This window comes from Grampus griseus, assembly GCF_964374135.1.
Source record: "Grampus griseus genome assembly, chromosome: 11".
NCBI classification, from domain to species: Eukaryota; Metazoa; Chordata; class Mammalia; order Artiodactyla; family Delphinidae; genus Grampus; species Grampus griseus.
In genome coordinates, this window is record NC_139005.1 from 45,025,601 (window position 1) to 45,046,567 (window position 20,967).

The 20,967-nt window shown below is 50.4% G+C and overlaps 1 protein-coding gene across 1 annotated transcript; it reads right to left on the bottom strand.

The window, feature by feature from the left end:
• Positions 1-1,094: 1,094 nt before the first annotated feature.
• On the bottom strand, positions 1,095-19,398 carry MYO1A (myosin IA; the record flags this gene model as incomplete). The annotated part of the gene is made up of 27 exons (XM_082666113.1): positions 19,270-19,398; positions 19,048-19,163; positions 18,690-18,784; positions 18,391-18,495; positions 18,151-18,197; positions 17,950-18,013; positions 17,649-17,747; positions 15,519-15,622; positions 15,256-15,403; positions 14,662-14,780; positions 14,495-14,581; positions 13,078-13,143; positions 12,830-12,934; positions 10,762-10,824; positions 10,355-10,555; positions 9,955-10,181; positions 9,390-9,590; positions 9,033-9,126; positions 8,428-8,577; positions 8,250-8,318; positions 7,731-7,805; positions 3,323-3,457; positions 2,591-2,697; positions 2,070-2,202; positions 1,803-1,955; positions 1,497-1,624; positions 1,095-1,221 (listed from the first exon to the last, which is right to left on the bottom strand). Exons 1-27 carry the CDS (start codon positions 19,381-19,383, stop codon positions 1,095-1,097), a joined length of 3,132 nt encoding a protein of 1,043 aa, XP_082522239.1. The 5' UTR covers positions 19,384-19,398.
• Between the last annotated feature and the right edge of the window lie 1,569 nt (positions 19,399-20,967).

Sequence of the window (20,967 nt, forward strand, 5' to 3'; positions counted from 1 at the left end):
TCTACATTTTACTGCAAACCCAGGAGATGCTTGTTCCCCAAAGGTAGAGAGCAGAGTGGGAGAGGCTTAGACAAGACAGAATCTATGAGGAAATAGCCATGAAGGAAGTGGGGGAGGGTGATATTTAAAGCATTATACAAACTCTTACGTGTCACCATTAGTCAGAGCCCACAACAACGGGGACAACGAGATGGTGTCAGACAGTTGGAAACCAAGAAAGAAATAATGACGATGACACATGGAAAATAAATGAAGACGAGAGAGGTCAGTCATAGGAATGGGGGAGTCCGGGTGGGGGGGCGTGTCCCCCTGTCAAGTGCCACCAGCTGCAGGCCCCAGCTGTGGGGCCGTGATTAGTAAGATAACTGTTGGCAGCAGCCTGGCATCTCTGGTGTACGGAAAGGAAAGGGGTGCCAGGGGGCAGGTGTGACAAAACCCAGTGCTGAGCTTGGGGTGGAGGGGGCTATGGAGCCGGGGACCCTGCATTCCCCAGCTCACCTCAGCTCGCATAAGCCCTCCAGCCTTGGGCCTCTTTCCGGGCTGAATCTCCAAAGGATCCCAGTTTCTGCCAAGACAGGGATCCTCACTTCTTCCCTCCAGGGACACACTTAATGAATCAGCTCATTGGCCACCTGCGACCTGAGCCCCATCCCCGACTGCCCCACCCCCACCCCAGTCTCTCCAAACCCCGCCAGAGCTCAGCCGGTCAAGGAGCCCGGAGACAATTTCCCTTCTTCTTCATTCTTATTATCTGCATTAGCTGGCTCCAAGGAGCCTGAGGAGAGGAAAGGGAGGGGGGCAGAGGATCTAAGCACAAGCCAGTGAAAAGGTGGGGGGACAGGGACCCACCCACATGACCATACGTTTGCAAAGCCTCTTGTTTTATTAGTGGGCAAAGAGGCTGAGGGCGGGAGGAAGCTAAGTTTGGAGAGAGGATTGGAAAGGACTGGGAGAAGCAAGGTCCTCTTCAAGGGTTCTGCACTCTCTGAGCCCCACCTCCCATCAGAGGGCTCAGGCACGGGAGCCTCCCACGAAGGTGGGTGGGTGGGAGTAGGGCCGGTGCTGGTCCAGGAAGAAGAAACTGCTGCACCTCCTCACTGTACAGTCACCTCCAGGCAACGACTCCCCTTCTTCTTGCAGCTCAGCTTGCCATTCCCACCACCCCCAGGGCCCTGGATGACCTTGACAGCCAAGCTGCTCTCCTTGAACCTCACTGAGAACCTGGAGGGGTAACAGACAGAAAGACAAAGCTAGTGCCCTCATCCCCTCACCCCTACTCCTATATTTTCATGGTGGCTTCCCCTCCCCTTCTTGAGGCAAGTACATCCCCCCACCAGCCCCCTATGTCAGAAGACTCAAGGCCGCAGAGAACTTGGGTGGCCCTGACCTGACATAGTACGCTTCACTTTCTGACAGGACAAATTTTCCCGGTCACAATGACCGCCAGCTTGGTCATCTGCCCCAAGCCATCCCTCACCCCCAGCTCATGGCCTTACTCCTCAGTCACGGTGACTGGAAGCTGCCTCTGTGTGGCATCCAGCACAGCCCGGTACATCTTGGTCAGCAGTTCAATCACATGCTCGCTGACCAGCAGGAAGTCCCCCTTGGAGCCCACTGACGATATCTTAGGAAGGAGAGAAACAGCAGGGAAGGGATTCATTTTTTTCTCCTCAGGAGCAGCCTGGGAGATATCAAAGGCCCAGAGTGAGAGGTCTGCTCTCCATGGCCTCCAGCTCGCCCCAGCCCTGTGATGCCCACCACCTTCTCCAGTCTGGGGCCCTGCCCCCACCCAGCTCTGATACCTCACTCAGATGCAAGCTAAAAAGCCCATCCTTGAAGCTGGTGACTGACACCCCGGCCACACTGTTTAGCGCGACGACAATCTTGGCCTGGGAATTCTTGGTGTCTGAGATAATCACATGCCCCTTGGTCAGAAGGAGAATTCGAGAGGAAGTCTAGGGACAGAACAGGAAAGGGTGAGGAAGGGTTGTGATGCATCCCCACCCTTCCAGCTACCAGCCGAGGCTCTGGATCAGGCTGGGGGAGGAGTTCGGGATATGGGCCTTCACCTTGCCATTGCCACGGTTGACCTTCATCACAGTCTCAGCCACCAGAACAGGCCCTTCCTCCCTGCCCTTCAGCTTCTGTAGCTTGGGGTTTCCTTGCAGCCCAATGTAGTCACCGTGGAATGGAATAGGGACACTGAGGACACACGGGAGGTATGCAGTGGAGATAAGGTCCTTACCTCCGACCTCCAAGGTCCTTGTACCTCCCCCCCGAGTTCCCATCTTGGTCCTCCCGTGCTCCATCCCCCATCCTCCGCCATACCCTGTGTCTCAGCGGTTCTCAGAGCACGGTCCAGGACCGACATCAGCATCCCCTAGGACCTTGTTAGAAAGGCAAATTCTTTGGCCCCACCCCAGACCTCCTAAAACAGAAACTCTGAGGAGGGCATGCAGCAACCTGGCTGTTATCCAGTCTGCCAGGTGATTCTGAGGCGCACTAAAGTTTGAGAACCACAGCTCTGTTCCACCTGGGGAATCTTCTCTTTGCTATTGATGAAACTGCACAGGGTCTGGGAGGCACTCACCTCTGGGGGTATGAAGCCTTCTTGCCCTTGAACAGTTCGCTGGCACAGAGCTTCTCCCTTAGGACCTCTACCTGCTTCGGGGACAGCTGATCCCGGAATTTCTTGCACTGTGACAGGGGCGGGGAAGGAGGACACTTCAGAGAGGGCAGGGGCTGGAGGAGCACTGGGGAGGGGAAGGGGGGCTGAGGGATGCTGGGGGAGGGGGATGGAAACAGTCAAATACAAGCCCCAGGAGGGCTGTGTGCCCACAGCACAGCACAAGGCCTACTCCCAGACAGGTGCTCAAAAGTATTTCTTGAGTAGAACTCTGTGCTAAGTGAAATAAGCCAGACAAAGGGACAAATGTGGCATGAGTTCACTTACATGAGGTACCTAGAATAGTTAAATTCATAGAGACAGAAAGTAGACCACACTTTCTGGGGGCTGAGGGACAGAGGAATGGGGAGTTATTGCTTAATGCGTACAGAGTTTCAGTTTGGGATGACGAAAAATAGTATGGAGACAGATGGCGGTGCTGGTTGCACAACAATGCGAATGTGCTTAATGCCACTGAACTGTTTACTTAAAAATAGTTAAAATGGTAAATTTTATGTATTACCACAATAAAAAAAAAATTTAAGTGGAAGAGGGAGGCAGAAGAGGAAAATCAGGAGGAGGAGAAAAAAAAAAAAAAAAGACAAACGAGAGAGGAGTTGCCTGAGCACCGGGAGAGGCTGCCCAGGCCCCGCTCACCTTCCATTGGTAGAAGAGCTTCTGAAGCTCGTGGTTAGCTGTGTTGAAGTACTTGTAAGGGGCAGCTGGCCACCTTTTGTCCAAGACATTGGTAGACGGCAAATCGTTCTTCAGCCCCAGGAGGAATTTCTGTGCCTGGGTTGGGAGCAGGGGGGTTGGGAATGGGATGACGAGAAGACCTCCTGACAGGCAAACTGGCACCCAGATCCCACCACTTTGAGAAAGAAGGCCACCCACAGGGAGAAGCAACAAGTGCAGTTGAGGAGATGGAAGGGAGTTTCCTCCTGATCTCTTTCAGTGTGAATGCAGACTTGAGGTTGGGCAGTAAGAGCGTGATCGGGAGATGGAGGGGAGAGAAGTAGTTCCAAGCAGATACCTTCTACACAGGGTGGTGAGGTGGGAGGAGCAATATGGAAACTGGCCTTAATATTTTGCTTCTGTAGCTCCCTATTCTCGAGGCTTATAATTGCCTACAGATGGCTGCCCCACTGTCTGTGTTAGCTATTGGACAGGTGCCAAATCTTCCCTCCTGTCTGCTCAGTCAAGGCCAACACCTCAACCTGGCATTCAAAGTCCTCTACTCAGAGCCCAACCTCATGTCACAGGGTCCCCTGCATTATCTAATCCTGGCACACCAACCAGACTGGACTCCCTGACTTGCCCTCTGCCCAGCCCATTCATTATCACTCTGTGCCTTAGCTCATGCTGCTCTCAGCTCAACTCTGCCAACCCAGATTCTACCTATCCTTTGAGATGCAGCTCAAAGCCCTCCCAGATTCCCTGGGCCAGTGGTGTCTCTCCTTTCTTTGAAGCCCCATAGCACGTTGTCTATACATTTGTTTTTGTACTACTGTTATTTGCATGGAAATCTCCCTCTTCTACAGGGTGAGTCTTTGGGAGTCAGGATGCTAGGTCCTGAGTTTTTTCACCATTCAACATCATTAAGCATCTGTTCTGTGCCTGGCACTGTTCTAGGTATGGGGACACAGCAGTGAACAGAGTAAACAAAGTCTCTTCTCACTGAGTTTACATTCTACTGTGGGTGGAGAAGGAGACAGCCCACAAGCAAATAAACATAGACTGTAGCTTCCAATAATTATATACGCTATGATGCAAAAAAAAGCAGAACAGAGACAGGAATGAGTGGTAGCATATTCCAGACAAGAAGGAAAGCCAGTGCGACTGGGCTAAATTGAGCAAGAGAAGAAAAGATCAGAGAGTAGGTTAGCCAAGGAGAGATCATGAAGGGCCTTGTAGGCTGTGGTAAGGACATTTGGCTTTATGTGGGGTGAAATGGAACACCTTTAGAGGGTCTTAGAGGAAGAGTGACATAAACTGACTTAAGGTTTTACTTTTTACTTTTTAAAATGTAATACAACTTATTTTCTTATTTTGAAATTTTTAAAATTTGAGTGAAAGCTGAAACAACATTGCAATGAACATCTGAATAACATATACTTCTCACCTAAATTCACCAGCTGATAATGTTAACATCTTACCCTATCTTTGTGCTCTTTCTAACACACGCACACGTAACTACAAATGCATGTAAGTATATAAATACACGCATATGTACAAATCTTGGCTACTATGGCATCCTAAAGTAGGTTACAGCTATCACGACATTTTCCTCTAAAGTTTAAGCACGCATTGCCCAAGAACCAGGATATTTTCCTACACAATCATGATTCTATCACCATACCTAAGAAAATTAACATTAATTGGACACACTCACCCAACAGTAATGTGTATGCAAATCTCTTCTAATGTCCTTTATAAACTTTAAAAATGTACTCTTTGACTTTGTTTTTATTTTTCCTGATCCAGGATCCAATCAAGTTTCACCCGTGGCATCTGACTGTTTAGTCTCCCCCAATCTAGAACAAGGACTCTTAAGTCTTTATATCTCAGGGAGCACCTAGCACCCTGTTTATTTATGGGATAGAATTACTGAAGGTATAGAAAATGACTTGACCTTGAACACTTCCAAATTTTTGGAATTTTTGTGAAAACTTTTTACTGAGATATTAGGTTAAAAACTAAAATAGAAAAAGGCAAAACACACAGTACATTGCTGTAACTCTCCAGGAACAATGCAAGCTCTTTGTACCTTCCACTGCAAAGATCTAGTAGGCTTGGTCTCATCACCCTGGAGTCCCCAGTCCTTGGCCTGGTTTGATTTAATTCAATAAACATTCCTTAGCATGTCCCATAATCCCCCATGTTCCAACTGATGTGGAGATTCTGAGGTTTTTCTTTTTTGTTTGTTTTTTTAGATCTAGAAAGTTCTGCTTTTCCCTATGCAGCCCTCCTGCCCACAGGTCCACCCAGAGCCATGGATACCTGGGTTGTCCAGGCCTCTGTGAGTGTGTTGGGAGTGGTGAGGCAGGAAGGGGAGGGGAACAGTCACAGGTGGTGGTTAAAACTAGAGTCAAATAGCTTGTATCCCAGCTCTACCACATACCAGCTATGGAACTCCTACAAGTTATTCAACCTCTCTGGGCCTTAGTTTTTACCAATAAAATGAGGGAAAGAGTATATTTTATTTTTAAAAAACATATACTTTGAATAACAATTTTCTGGGCATGTTTAACTAACCTAGGTAAGAAAACCATGGTGTTTAATTGTAAATAGATTGATATAAGATTGGACCAAAATTGTACTTGATGTGTACAATTTTAGTATATAGGGTTTTGTGCTTTTAAAAAGAAAAGGTCGGGACTTCCCTGGTGGTGCAGTGGTTAAGAATCCACCTGCCAATGCAGGCGACACGGGTTCGATCCCTGGTCCAGGAAGATCCCACATGCCGTGGAGCAACTAAGCCCGTGCACCACAACTACTGAGCCCGCTTGTCACAGTTATTGAATCCCACAAGCCTGGAGCCCCGTGCTCTGCAACAAGAGAAGCCACCACAATGAGAAGACAGCACACCGCAATGAAGAGTAGCCCCTGCTCGCCACAACTAGAGAAAAGCCCATGTGCAGCGAAGATCCAAAGCAGCCAAAAAAAAAGTTCAATTAATTAATTAATTATAAAATAAAATGAGGGCAATATAAGGGCCTACCTCAGAGGGTTGTTGAAAGCATTAGAGTTAATGCATGTAAAGGGCTTAGCACATAGTAAGTGAGTTATAGGCAAGGCAATGGCAAAATATGGACTAGTCAGAAACACTGGGGCAATCAATGCCCTGTGGTCCCCCATACGCAGACTTCCACAGTGGGTCTGATTTATTGAAATACTGGTTTAAAGGCAACAGCTCCTGTGGTGACATTCAGCAGATGCCTGATGATATACAGGTGAAAGAGAAGGTAGACTAGAGGTCATTCAGGAGATAAGAACAAAATCAGATTACAGGTCTCGGGTGTGCAGCAAGAGAGCACGTACTCTGGTAAGGCAGACACCCTGGAGCCTGCCTGAGGAGAGCCCTGGCAATGGAAGAGGCCTAGGACAATGGAGCTTCCCGGGGGAGGGGGAGGAGGACACAGTGAAGACTCAGGGAGGTGGGAAGAGGCCCAGAGCCCCCCTTCCTCAACTTAGCCAAGGGAACAGAGAGGAGCTCCAATGCATCTCGTGTCTTTACGAGCAAAGTCAGTAAGAGTCCTAACAACCATCAAAAATCAAATCAGCCGAGGTCAGTTCTAATTCACTCCAGCCCTCTGTCCAAGATCTCCCGCTCTTCTCTCTGGTCTTTCCCAAGGTTTCAGTGGAGTGCTGCTCTCCCCCATCTGGTTTCCCTCCAACACTTCTCAGAAGCACTGTTGCTATCGGATGTATGTCTCTGGAAATCACCCCTCTCTGTCCCTGTTTTCCTCTCACTGGAAACTGTCCATAGTTTGAACGTCCAGACCTGCTCTTGGCTTCTTCCTGCCCACCCTGACCCAAGTCCTCCAGAATTAAGGTCCTTCCTGAGATTCGGTTTCAGTCTGGCCTGCTACAGTGTCAGAAGAGATAGAAGGAAGATATGACTCCTCCACCTTCACCCCCAGCCCTAAAATGAATCTCAGGAGGTTGGGTTACTTAACCCTATGTGTGTCCTCTCTCTGCTCTTCAATGAGGCGCAGCCTCTGCAACTGTTGTTAACCACCTAGCCCCAGTCTCTTCTCCAGCCTACTCACCATGGACTAGTTGGTGGGTGTGCTGGGACCCCTTCCTGCCACAAGGTTGCCTGCAGTGTCTATTCATGCCAAAATGTGCTCTGATTCTGCCCCTAGGCCCCTAGGCGCTGGGGTCCTCCCCGTGCAGGCTGCTGCCCCATCCCCTCTGCTCCCAGGGTTTAAGTACATCAGATAGAGGAGGCTCTTGGGAAAAAGCTTTGAGTCACCTCCTCTCAAACCCCACATACTTCCTCTTCCCAACCTGTCCCTCCCTCCTCAATGCCCCGTTTCCACCCTCAATCCCCACCACTCACCATGCTCTTGTAGATGAAATCTGACAAGGTGAGGGCAGCCCCTGACCGGAAGTACTTCCGATAATTCTTGCGAGCCTGGCAGGGACATACAAGAAAAGGGCCAAAGTAAAGATAGAGAGTTATACCTGGAAGATAGAAGACAGGCCTAGAAGAGGTTCTACTATTTTTCAACCACACAAAGAACAGAGTAAGGAAAAGAGCTGAGACTATAGCTGGAGGGAGAGAGTAAAGTCAGACAAGCTGGCAGTCAGGAGGACACTCAAAGCAGAAGGCAGAGCTCTGCTGCTAAGTCAGAAACACACCCAAGCATATATTCAGATCTCCCCAAGATGCACCCACACTCCCAGACACACACAGAGCAGACCCAGAAACACACCAAGACACAGACATACCATCACACACAGATGTGTCCTGGGTGAGGGCAGGACCTTCTCTCTGCTACTCTTCCCCACCAGCAGCAGCTGGCATGACCCGGAGGAGCCACGTGAGGGGAGGAAACCCCTCTCCCTTCCCCATTACCTTCCAACCTCTCACAAAAGCCTGGATCAACAATGCTGATGCCTTCATCTTCCCATAGCGTTTCTTTTGCTGTAGAAAACAGTGGGCCTGTTAGAAAAACTCCACCTCCTGAACCACCTCTCCGCTTCCCACTCTCCTATTAGAGTAAGGGGGATAGGACTTTGGGGATGACAGATACCATGTTGCCCCGAAACCAAGAGGAAATGAGGATCTGACTCTTGCGCATCAGTTGGTAGTGGACGCGGCAGCGCCAGCCTCGGTACATCTTCTGTATGAGTGTGGCCAGCTGATGGATTCGTAGGCGCCTCTGATCTTCCAGGTGGAAAAGCTGTGGAGAGGTGGAAGGGGGGCAGAGAGGGGCTCACCTAGGGGAACCCCACGGCACCAAGATTTCCTAGCCAGTGTCTTATTCAATCGTTCCTTAGTCCTCTTATTCATTTATGCATTCATTCATTTAATAAGCAGCTACTGAGCTCTGACTCTTTAGCAGGCATTGTGCTAAGACTTGGAAACTCAGACACCCTGACTCTCAAGGAGTCCTGCTTCAGGCAGAGGCGCTCAGACCAGCAATGCAAGCACACCTAATTCCAGGGCTCAAGGCAGGCAGGGCAGGAACCCAAGAACTCAGTTCCCAGGGATAAAGTCCCTGCAGAGAGGAGACTTCCTCATCCACTATCCATTCCAGGTTCTAGAAGCTCCCGTCGCCCAGCCTCTCACTCACGTGGGCTCTCCAACTCTTCCACCTTCCAGCCCCACCAAACACAAGTGCACCCTCCAACTCACAGTCTTGGGGCTTCTGATGAAGATCTTTGTCCTCCCAAAGGCCAGCTCCTCTGAGGACACACTCAGCTCCCCCAGGACCTTCTCGACCCCCTCCCTACAGGAGCAGGTGGGGAAAGCTGCCAAAGGGCATCCCAGGGGAGGGTCCTCTCCCACCTGTCCTCTACCGCCTTCCACCTCAGGAGAAGAGTTCAGAGTCCGGACAGACTTCAGAGCCTCTGAGAAGTGATCATTCAATTCATTTCCCCGAGAAGCCCCTTCACGAGCTTCAGCGATACACATGGCACCACCTGGTCTCTTCCCCCACAGAGGTTCCCTGCACTGCCCTTCCCTTCTCCCCAGTCTCCCACTGAGTCTTACCGGTCTCCACCGTCCCAGCGAGGCCAAGTGCTCCGGCTCAGCAATCGGTACCTTTCCAGGAAGGACCCGTAGGCCTGGCGGTAGGCATAGCCTGCTCGTCGCACCCGCACATTCTCCAGCAGCCCCAGGTACCGAGACTGGACGGCCACCAGCTCCGAGGAGAACTCACCTCGCTTCTGATGCTCATTGGGCTTTATACACCTGGTGGGAGGTAAGGCAAGGCCCGGGCTACAGGAGCTTCACCCTTGCCAGTGTCACCCACCCTGGTCTCTACACCTCTATTCTGTATACATTCCCGTTAGCTGAAAATTTTCAGAGGAAGCAGACACACTGGCCTTCCCAGTTTCACTCACTATAGCATGGTCCCTACTTGACCATGACGCTCTCCCCCTTACAGGACTCTCAGCTCCTCAGCTGGCTCTGTTTTTCATGAGGCAAAGGGATCTGGTATCCTATTCCAGAGACAGCCATCCCCCCACCCCCGCACGGACGTGTTCTACCATGCGTGGACCCTGCAAGTGTCATCACAAATGCAGCATGTTCCCCTATGTGCCCAGCATGTCACCTGATGTAGTTGGGTTTCTTGGAATACAGGTTCTTCATGAGAATGGCCACAGAACCCTTGAACTGGACCCCAGCAGTTGGGGGGCGTTTGAGAGACGCCTGCTTTGGATCACCCTCAGGAAACAAGGACCGAAGGAGGGGGTGCTGGGCCTTCCACATGGCCTGGGACAAGTCCCGGAAGAGCAGGTCGTTATTCTTGTCGATGAAGCTGTTCACGTTGTAGGTCACCTGTACAGGAACAGCACTTGGTCTGGACAGCCCACCACATTGTCTGTCGTGCGCGTGGCCCTCCCAGTTTCACTGCGAAGTGTTCCTGGTTCTCACCTCCCCCCAGTGCCTCCCCCATTGCCTTCAGCCTGTGCCCAGACCCTAGTCTTCACCTTCCAGCCCCGTGACATCACCTTGCCCGCATAGTGGCAGATGCGGAAGCAGCTGAGGCCCATGCTGTGGTCATACTGGTGCTGGGCATTCTGGGTGACTTTGCTCTCATAGTGGCCATGCTTGGAGAAGATCTGGTTCAGCTTTGCTAGGAAGGTGGAGTCACTGACCACCCCAGGCCGCAGGCACTCCTCGTCCAGCATGGCCAGGATGCCTCGTTGATTCTGGCCAGGGGAACACGATCAGCCCAACCTAGACCTGGTCCTTCAAGACGTCCACATCCTCACTGCCGCCCCTCTGCCCCCTCATCCTTTGCCCCTTTTACCATCCTTATCAAGTGGGGTGGGGGAGGAGGGGAGAGAGAGACAGGGGAAGGGTGTTCAGGCAGTCTGGAGGGGGAGGTCCCAGAGATGAGAGAAGGATAACTTACATCCTCAATGAGGTTACAGATAATGCCATTATCAAAGTAGTCCACCTTCACCCACGGTATGCCCTGGCAATGGGAGATGACAAATTACACGGAGCAGGTCCAAGACAAGTCTCCAACGGTCTCACCAGAACCAGGCCCCCTTTCACCCACCCCACAAAGGACCATCAGAAAGCCCTATAGTTCAGAGGGGTCCTTGGTGTGGTTTCTATCACATCCTCATCCCTCCAAGGTTGATGGAGAATTTGTGGGGTGGGTGGGCAGACGTGTGGGAGGACCCAGAGCAGTTGTGAGAGAGGGTGAGACAGTGCAGAAAGCCATGTAGGTGCTGTAGGTTGGAGAAGGAAGTGGAATATGTTGGGTGAAGACTGGGATAGGGATTACCCCACTGTGGGAGTGGGGAAGGGTCCTTGAGTATGTAGAAGAGCAAATGGCCATACTGTTCTGGCAACAAGCTATGGAACCAAAGCACATAGGTGAGTTTATCATAAAACAACAAAGCTAATTTGATACATCTTCAAAGACCTTCATCAGTGATTCCCAAACTCAAGTGTGCATCACAGTCACCTGGTGGGCTTGTTAAAATACAGATGGCTGGGCCCCACCCCCAGGTTCTGATTCAGCAGGTCTGGGACAGGGCCTGGGAATCTGTCTTTCCAACATGTTCCCAGGGGACACTGCTGCTGCTGGTCCAGGACCACACTTTCAGAACAACTGATCTACATGATACTTTGGGGCTGTATAATTTGTTTTTTAAAAAGCAAGAATGGTATAGAAGCAAAAGACCCATAAGACCATGCATCTCTAATTTAGAGCTTTGCTGGGTAACAGGCCTATAGACAGGAGAGCTCTGGACCAGCCAAGGGCCAGACCTCCCAGGCTCAGGCCATTCCCAGGTGTGGTTGGGGAACACGAGCCTTTCTCTTCCTGCTCCCTCACAGGTCTTTAGGGAATGCAGAGTGGAATTAAGTAAAGTTGCCCGCCCACTTCATCCCCAAAATACCTCCCCAACTGGCTAAATGAACAATCCTATGCAGCTATAGAAAAGCATCTTTATGTACTGATACAGAAAGGTCTCTTGTTAACTGGTGAAAGCAAGATGCAGAACAGAGTGTATTCATTGCCACTTGAATAAATTTTGAGGGGAAATATATTTACAGATTTTTTTGATTACACATAAAAGACGTCTGGAAGGAGGCCGACTTCAGTTGCCTCTAGATGCGGGGGGAGAACTAGGAAGCTGGGATGGGGTGGGAGGGAGACCTTTCTTTATACACCTTTTTAAGCTTTTTGAATCTTGAAGCATGGGAATGTATATCTATTTGCTAATTTAAAATTTTAAAGTAAAAACATACAAAACTAAAAAAACTTTTAGTTGTGACCACATTGCCTGAAATTCTGCCACAGCAGGTTCCTGAGGGCTCACAGGGAACATCCCTGAGAGGGTTTTGATGAGTGAGACTCAGCCATTCACACTTTGGAGTGAATTAGCTCAAACAGAGAGCTTTTCTAACACTTGGCCATAGGAAACTGGGGGGGCGGGCGGGGGGGTGCGGTTTTCGCTGACCAGGGGAAGGAGTGTGGAAACTTTGAGCCACGGGGCATTTCTGGTGAGAAAGTCTGGGTGCTACAAGTGGGGACGGCAACATCAGTCCAGCCCAGAGGAGACAAAAGATTCTGAGACGTCACAGAAGGGCACCGAAAGGGATGTGGTAGGGTGCCAAGCCCAGGAGAAATGCCCCTTCTAGATTCGGCTCATAGCCTGCCCTGGGCCAAGCACAGCTGTCACTTCACTCTTGTCAGCCCTCTCCCCCACCCCTACCCACCCCAACACCCTTCCATCAATCTGCTCCCTTCCTCTCCTGGCCTGGAGGGCAGGATGGGGAACTGGGGGTGGAAAGCAGAGAATTAGGGCTTCTTGGTAATGCTGGAATATTCAGCTGTGCAAGGGAAACCTTCTGTCCTTAGTGTTCTCATCTGGGGACAATTGAGAGGAAGCTGTGATGAAGGAGAAAGATCTGGCATACGTAGAAGTCATCTGAGAGAGGGGAAGCAGGAAGTCCTCGTTTACCTCTCTCTTATATTCCTCTTGCTCCTCTTTCAGCGTTATCTCTATGAACACCTGCTGTAGCTTCTCATTGCAGTAGTTGATCACAAATTGCTCAAAGCTATTATCCTGTGGTGGGTACACAGGTTAGAGAGTGAGACCAAGACACTTCCTCTGTCTCAGCCCTACCTCCCCTCTCTCACACCCCCCCTGGAGCCTGGCGCTCCTAACCCTCAGGAAGCAGGGTGCTGAGGTTGCTGAAGCTCTCTCACCTCTAATATTTCAAAGCCATAGATATCCAGGACCCCCATGACCTTCCTTTTCTCCCCAGTGCCCACCTGAAGAGGAGGAAAAGATAAATCTGAGGACCGGCCCTCTACACACCAGGCCAGGCCCCTCTGGGATGGGTGTGAGTAAAGCAGGGAGCAAACAGAACTTGGGTGAGCTTGACCAAGCTGGCAAGGAATTGGTGTAATTTTACTCTCCCTCTTCCTCTATATGCTGAAGGACAAGCAAAGAGGGAGGAAAGGAGGAAAAGGAAGATCTAATAGATTCCAGGAAAATGCTCCCATGGTACAAAGTAGAAAGACGTTAAAATCTTCTCGGGAAAATAACCATCCCTTATATTTGTAGAGCATTTTACAAAAAATCCTATGATCTTATTTCATTAATCCATCTATCCCTATAAGGTGTGATTATTCCCATTCTATAGATGAAAAAAAATCGAACTTCAAAAGAGCTAAGCATTTACTCAAATCTAGATTCAAATCCTATATTACCCTGCTGCCTTCTGGTAACAGATTCTAAATTGATAGCACTTTCACATACGAATTTTTAAATAATAGCTCTATTTTGACCGAATTTGCACACCATAAAATTTACCCTTTAAAAGTATACAATTCAGTGGGATTTTTTTTTTCAGTATATTCAAAAGGTATACAACAACCACCACTAAATTCCAGAGCATTTTCACCATCCCCAGATGAAATCTTATACATGTAACCCATTAGCAGTCACTCCCTATTCCCCTGCCAACTGCTGACCTGCTTCCCATCCCGATGGATTGCTTACTCTGGACATTTCATATAAATGGAACCATACAAAATGTGACCTTTTGTGTCTGGCTTCTTTCACTCAACATCTTTCCAAGGTTCATCCACGCTGAGCATGTATGAGCACTTCGTGCCTTTTAATGGCCAAATAATATCCCACTGTATGGATATACCACATTTTGTTTATCCATTCATTAGCTGATGTACACTGGGGCTGTTTCCACTTCTTGGCTATTATGAATAATGCCTCTATGAACATTTATGCACAGGTTTTTATGTGGACATCTGTTTTCAGTTCTTTTGGATATATACTTAGGAGTAGAATTGCTGGGTTATATGGTAACCACGTACACAATTTCATCTGATCCTCACTAAATCCTGTGAAACAAGTAGGCATTAGTGTGTCTCATTTCCCAAATCGGGAAACTGAGGTTCAGAATCTCTGTGAAACTGAAAGACCACACAGTTGGTAAGTAGGGAACCCAAATAGATGAACTCAAAAAAACAGAGATGTTTCCAAAACACTACATTATCGTAAATAAATAAATACACCCTATCCTCCTTACTCTGTTCATCTCAGAACCCAAGGCATGGGGCGGGCAGAGGAGAGTGCTGAGGGAGGAGGGCAGTCTCTCACCTGGATACTCTCATTGATTCGATTCACCAGCCAGGTGAAAAGGCGGCTGTAGACGTTCTTAGCCAGAGCATCCCGAGCGTACTGAGCCTGCAGGGCAGTGCCAACTGGTTAGTGTGGCAGCCACAGAACAGACTCAAAACTCAGCCTCCTCCCACAGGGCCCCTCACCTGGACGACATTCAGTGCAGTGACCACTTTTTCTTTGCCCGTTTCCATGGTCCTTGAGCACAAAGCTCTCTCTAGTTCCACTGAATTCAAACCCACCATTTCCCCAATCTCTTGAATACCTGGAGTGATGAGGAAATACAACATGGCCTGAGAGAGGGCTTGCTCCCAGGGGAGGGAGGGAGGGCTGAAAAGTGGAACTGCTGAGAGCCTGCTGTTCCTGGGTCTTACTGGGAAAGTCCTTACAGCCAATCCAGAACATGGCTCTGGAGGAATCTCTGGGGAGGAGGAGGAAAGGGAGATCTTGACGCTTTGCATGCATTATCTCCTTTAATATGAGAATCTCCTGAAATGAGTGTAATTGTCCCCATTTCTGCAAAGAATCCACTGAGACTCAGAGAGGTCCCAGAACCTAGGTCTACCAAACATCAAAACCTCATTCCAATATGCCTCACAGGGAGTTCTGAATGAGTATGTTTGGGGAAGAACTCCTGAGCGGGCAGAGGGGGACTGAATCAGAGTGAGGTCTATTATGCTGGAGATGGTGGAAGAACAGAAATTGTAGCAGGAGATTCAGGGAGCTGGTTGGGTGCAGACCTCTCCCATCACGGATGCCACTTGCTGGTACCCCATTGGCCTGGAACTCGTCTGCCAGTTCCACATTCCCCAGCTTCAACACCAGGGCCACCACCTCTAGCACCTGCCGAATCTCCTCCTTGGAGAACCCAATCACAGTCATCGCACTCTTGGAGAGAAAGGAGAAGTCCAAAGTTGAACTGCGGTGCCAGTCTTACGCCTCCCTTCTCAAAGCCAGAGCCTGGGCTCAGGGCATGGCCTAATGGCCCATCCCAGGTACTCACCTGGAGGGCCTTGAAGTTGGCAGTGTCGTCCATGCCATCCACCCTGGATGCCCCCGGGTTCAGGTAGGCATAGCCATTTGTGTCCCGCTCAAGCGTCAGGGCCTCTGGGAGGGCCAGCATGAGGGAAGAGGGTCAGTACACATGCTTTCTGGAGTCCTCCAGCCTTGACCCTCACGGTCCTTGTCCTAGGTTGGTTCATTCATTTATTCAGAGGAGCCGTTTTTGTTTTAGGTTCTTCCCCTGCCTCTTTTGTTTTGGGATCACTAATTCCTGTGATGATCGACTACATTTTCAAGTGGTATTTAGGGTTTGCGTGTTCATAATTGTTGAGGTTTTCCCCAACTTTTATGAAAGAAAAGCCTCATTCTACTCTTTTCCCCACCATCAGGGTTCCAAACAATAAAAACAAACAAGACACCTCTCTGTCCTGCTCAGTTCTCAATGGTTCTCGGAGGATGAAGGTGAGGAAAGAAGGGGGAGCACACATCTGCCACCCACCCCCAGCCTCGAGGCCTCACCCTAGGCCCATGTTGGCGCACCCATTATTTGTTCACAAAGCACCAAGTGACAGATACTATGTTCCCCAACCCTGACTCCCTTCGGGAAGGTTTTCTCTGTGCATAGCTGAGCCAAGTGGCCCTCTTGGGTTCCCCCATTGTGCATCTCTACCCCAGACCACATCACACGGGCTGGGCTTTGGGGTTTTTTCTGTCCGTCCTACAAATGAACAACTTGCGTGTTGGGACTGTGTTTTTCATCTTCATATTCTGTGTGCCTGGCTGGCATGCAGGAACTTTTTTCTTTTTAATAAATGAATCAAGGGAATGGTCAAAGCCGTTCACCTGAGATGGGAAGGAATGGGTTAATCATGGAGCTTGAAGGGTATCAGTTATCTGTTATTCAAATGATCTGAGAATCAGGGAGTGACCCTCAAACTAGAGTTTAATGGCAGTTTCCCCTGAGACACAAATTTTGAAATAAGAGCCTGCTAAAGAGGGGTGTCTGGAAGGAGAATGAGTCAGAAAGGCCCTGGGATGATGACACCAGGGAGGGAGGCCCCACCCAGACTCAACTTAAATCAGTGAGTGAGAATCAGCCAGAGCACAACTCTAGTACCTATGATTCAGGAAAACAGAATACAGTCAAGACAATTAAGCCAGGAGGGAGGATGAGACCTGTGGGGGCTCTTGAACCATAGAGATCTCCAGGAGGGGGAAAGGAGACAGGCACAAGTCCAGCATAGAATAACCAGAAACCAAAGGGATAGGTTCTTGGAGGCCAAGACACCCACAGTGCCCACAGTTAGAGGGGGGATTGAGAGGGGAAACTCTGGCAGGGCTTTAAGTCCCATCAGACCCTGCAGTAATGCCCATCCCGAGCCACCTCAGGCCCATCCAGCATCCAGGCTGAGATGGTCTCTTCCCCAAGACAACGTAAGGTGCTCCATGCCTTCTGCCCCTCTAGCTAGCTGCAGAGCCTATTGGCACTGATCACACTGTATTGTGATGTAGCTGTTCATGCATCTGCCATCCCTAGAAGACTCTAAGTTCTTCGAGGACAAGGTCTCTTACTCACCTCTGTATCCCTAGAAGCTAGCACAATGTTCAAGCATAGTAGGTGTTCAAGAGATGTTTGATGAATGATTGAATGGAACCTCCACAGAACTATCTAAGAAGAGAAAATCAAGGACAAGGTCCTGGGCAAGGCAGATGTACACCCAGGACAACTTCAGCTAGAGCTCATTGAAAGTTCTTGAACACTTGTAACCTCCTGCCTGCTTTCCTGCTGAGCTACGGATAAAGTCCCTTAAATTGAAGATAGGAGAGATGGTAGATGGAAATAAGTGTTCCATTTTTGAAGCCAGCTTGGGGAAAGAGGAATCCAGACAAGACAGAGAAATAAGAGCAGGGAAGAGGTAAGAAGGCTTATTCCTAGCAATAAAACCCCAGAAATGGAAGAGAACACAGAGGTCAAGGGATTTGTTCCCAGCAATGGGTGGATGAGATTCAGGGTGGGGACTGCCCTGAGATTCAAGGGAAGAGGGCTACAGGGATCCAGAGAGGTCCAGGGGTTCTGGGCATTGAATGGAGGCTAGGGATGTTCTGCCATGTGTCGGGGGCAGGCACATACTCAGCAGCTCTGGATCTGCTCCAGCCAGTAGCTGATAGAAGATGTGGAAGTTTCTTTCTCCTTCAAGGTGCTTCACCACGCGGGATTTCTCAAGCAGATCTGGCAGAGAATTTGAAAATCACGTTCTGAGGACCTGGGAGGTACTGCAGCTTCCCTCTAATTCTGCCCTCATCCCTAGCGTTCCTAGTGGTTGGGAAGCCTGGTAGTCTAACATTCCTCCTTCCTACAGCAGCAGATTAGCCAAAAGGAACACCGTGGGGGCAGGTGGGACAGGTGGTAAGCGGGATGGGGAGACACGTACAGTTTGTGATGATGCCACCAAGGGGGGATCCCTTGAAGTCAAACTCAACATCCATGTATTTTCCCTTCAGAGACCAGAGAGAGAGAGAGAGACTTGGCTTCCTCCTCTTCTCACCACCCTGTCCAGGAGGGATCTGCGCCTTGTTCCTCCCTCTCAAGGCCCCACACCCTCTTGTCCCAGTCCGGGGAGATGTTCACTCACAAATCGAGAGGAGTTGTTGTTGCGAATGGTCTTGGCATTGCCAAAAGCTGCGGAGATGAGGGGAGGGGGAATACGATGGCTGAGGTGAGAAGAGGGACTCCAGAGCAGGGGAAGGGGCAAGGCCCCCCAGCCATGAGGTCGATCTCAGGTTTCTCAGGCTGAGCAAGAACAGCGATGTGGGGAACACTGGGGACGGTAGGGTGGGGTGGGGGTGGATCGGGCAGAGACTGGACTTCTCACCCTCCAGCACTGGATTTGACTGAAGCAGTTGTTCCTTCACAGAGTTCACCCGTTCCCCTTCCCCACAGACAGCCGCCACGTAAGTCATCACTAGCTTACTAGCCTCTGCAAGAGAAACCCTCGCGTGAATCCCCACCAATGCCCTTAACCTCCCTCATCCCAGCACCTCACACCACTCAGAGTCAGAAAAAGCCAGGGAGGAATTTCAGGGGGTGGGGGCAGAACTGGGCCTGGCTTGGAAAGAGACAAGGGGGGTAGTTCCAGCAGTGACTCCATGGTTTCCCCGCCGGGCGCCTCACCTGTCTTGCCAGCTCCACTCTCGCCCGTGATGAGGATACACTGGTCTTGGTCCTGGTCCCTCAGTGACTGGTATGCCTCATTTGCCAGTGCATAGCTTGTGGGGAGGAAGTGGGTGGTGACTAGTGTGGGACCAGTCCAGGACAACACCTTTCACTCCACCCCCAACCCCCAGACTCATTCGCCCTCCCCACTTGGACCAGACCAAGGCAAGTGACAGGCCCAGGAAGGGGCCTCCAGAGGGCCAAGGGAGGAAGGGGCAGCTGGAGAACCTCCTTCAGGAGGAAGGAAAGAGGAAATTAGGATGTGTCATCATAGCGAGCCGGGGCCCTGTCACCTTTCCTCGGTCCCTCTACTCACACATGGGGCTTCAGCTCGTAGAAGGTATAGTCCCTGTATCTGGCAATGAACTCTGGGCCATAGATGGGCAGCTGTTGGTAGGGATTCACTGAGACCAACACGTTCCCAATGTAGGTCTGGAGCCAGGGAAGATGAAGGGAATGAGCGAGGGTGGGGGTTAGGGGGAGGCACATGAACTCTCTGGCCACACGGCCACAGGCAGGGGCACCTGTAAGCACTCACATAAATCTCCCCGTTCTCATAGCGCAGCTGGAGGTTCTTGATCAGAGACTCCTGCTCCAGGGGTTCCAGGAGCACAAGGTCCTCCACCCCAATGGACCCTTCCAGGAGAGTCATGTCCAGAGGAGCAGCTGATCCTGGGATCAGTTTGTTGATGTCTGCTCAGCTTTAGAGGCCAGTAGCTGTTTGAGGGGAGGAAGGCAGAAGGACCAAGAGAGCTTTCCCCTCCCCCAGTTCTGGCCCTAGAGAGAGCCCCCAACCTGGGAAAGGCCTCTGGGCCAGCCCAAGCTAACAGTGGAGGCTGCAGAAACTCCTGGTGGGAGGCGAGGGAATGCTCTGCTCCCTGAATTAGGGTTGGTGGGGGTGGGACAGGACCACCAGGGTAAAGAAGGCACCCAGTAGGCAGCAGCTGGGGGAGCATCCTTGTGCTTGCAGGGGAGAGGGCTGGGGAGGAAAGGGTAAGCAAACTTCATGCCACAGCCAGGCACCAAAAGCTCCCTCCCTCCTGCACGGAGGCTGAGGCCAGGGTCCAGACTCCCTGACTCTTTGTCCCCCATTCTCCTTCTCAACTCCCCGCCTCTCACAGCCCCCGTTTCAGTCACCCAGCACACTCCATACCCCTTTGAAAAATTGTGCCAGTGTCTTTCCTCCCATCTCTCTGCTACAGTGAGATTCATTTTTTAAATGGGGACTGGAAGAGGTGATGAGCTCAAGGACAGAGACGGAAGTTCCTCCGTAAAAGGCTGGAATACCCCAAAGAAAATGAAAATGAGGTTTGTTTCCCCAAAAGCAAGTAGCTGTCAGGACCTCTGGATGTGCCTACACGTCTGTCCCTATATTTCCATGTCCAGATTTTACACCCATGACCATAAGCTTCTGGCATGGACTTTGCCCCAGAGGGACACACCTAGCTTTTTAGTAGCTGGTGGGAATGGGCAGAGTCAGAGGGGCAGGGGACACTGTGCGGCTCGGCCTCCACGCAGTAGGCATATGGCAGGTGCTCCCTAGAGTGGAAGCCCAGCCCTCCTCAGTCTTTCCTGGGGGACTGAGTAGGCAGGGCGACCTGTGCAGGACGGGACTATTACAATGGTCAACGACACTCCCTAACAGGAATAAAAGAGCCACATCCTCCTGTGCTGCATTGCTGAAACTGACTGGGGGAAGGGAGGGAAGCAGGAAGGGAAGGTGGGGCAAGAAGGGGGCACGGGCTGCCTTCTCCCTTCACTCTGCCTTCCCCAAGCTTCGGGAAAAGGGAGCACCTGTCACTTCCTGTAAAGTCACAACGGAGGGAGCAATAATAATGACTATCGCAACCTTTAGCAATCAGGTAGTATGTACTACGGGCTAGGCAGGCTCTAAACACTTTACATACACTAATTCACTTGATGCTTACAATATCCCCATGAAGTAGATACTATTATCATCCCACATTTTCTAGATTAAACAAAAAAAGTTAAGATTTTAAATAACTTGGCAGGGAAGGGAGAGAAGCAGAAGCAGAGCTGGGAGAAGGCATCTTCTTTGGATTTAGATTTGAAAGAAATGGGAATAAGATTGGTTGGAGGTGGGGGAAACAGCCCCCACATGGGGCACCCAAAGATGTGAAAAGAGAAGTACAGGCAGGTTAAGGAAGGACTCACCCAATACTGGAACTAGGGTGTAACTTCAGTGTCTCTTGGAGACTGGTGGATGAAATCCCAA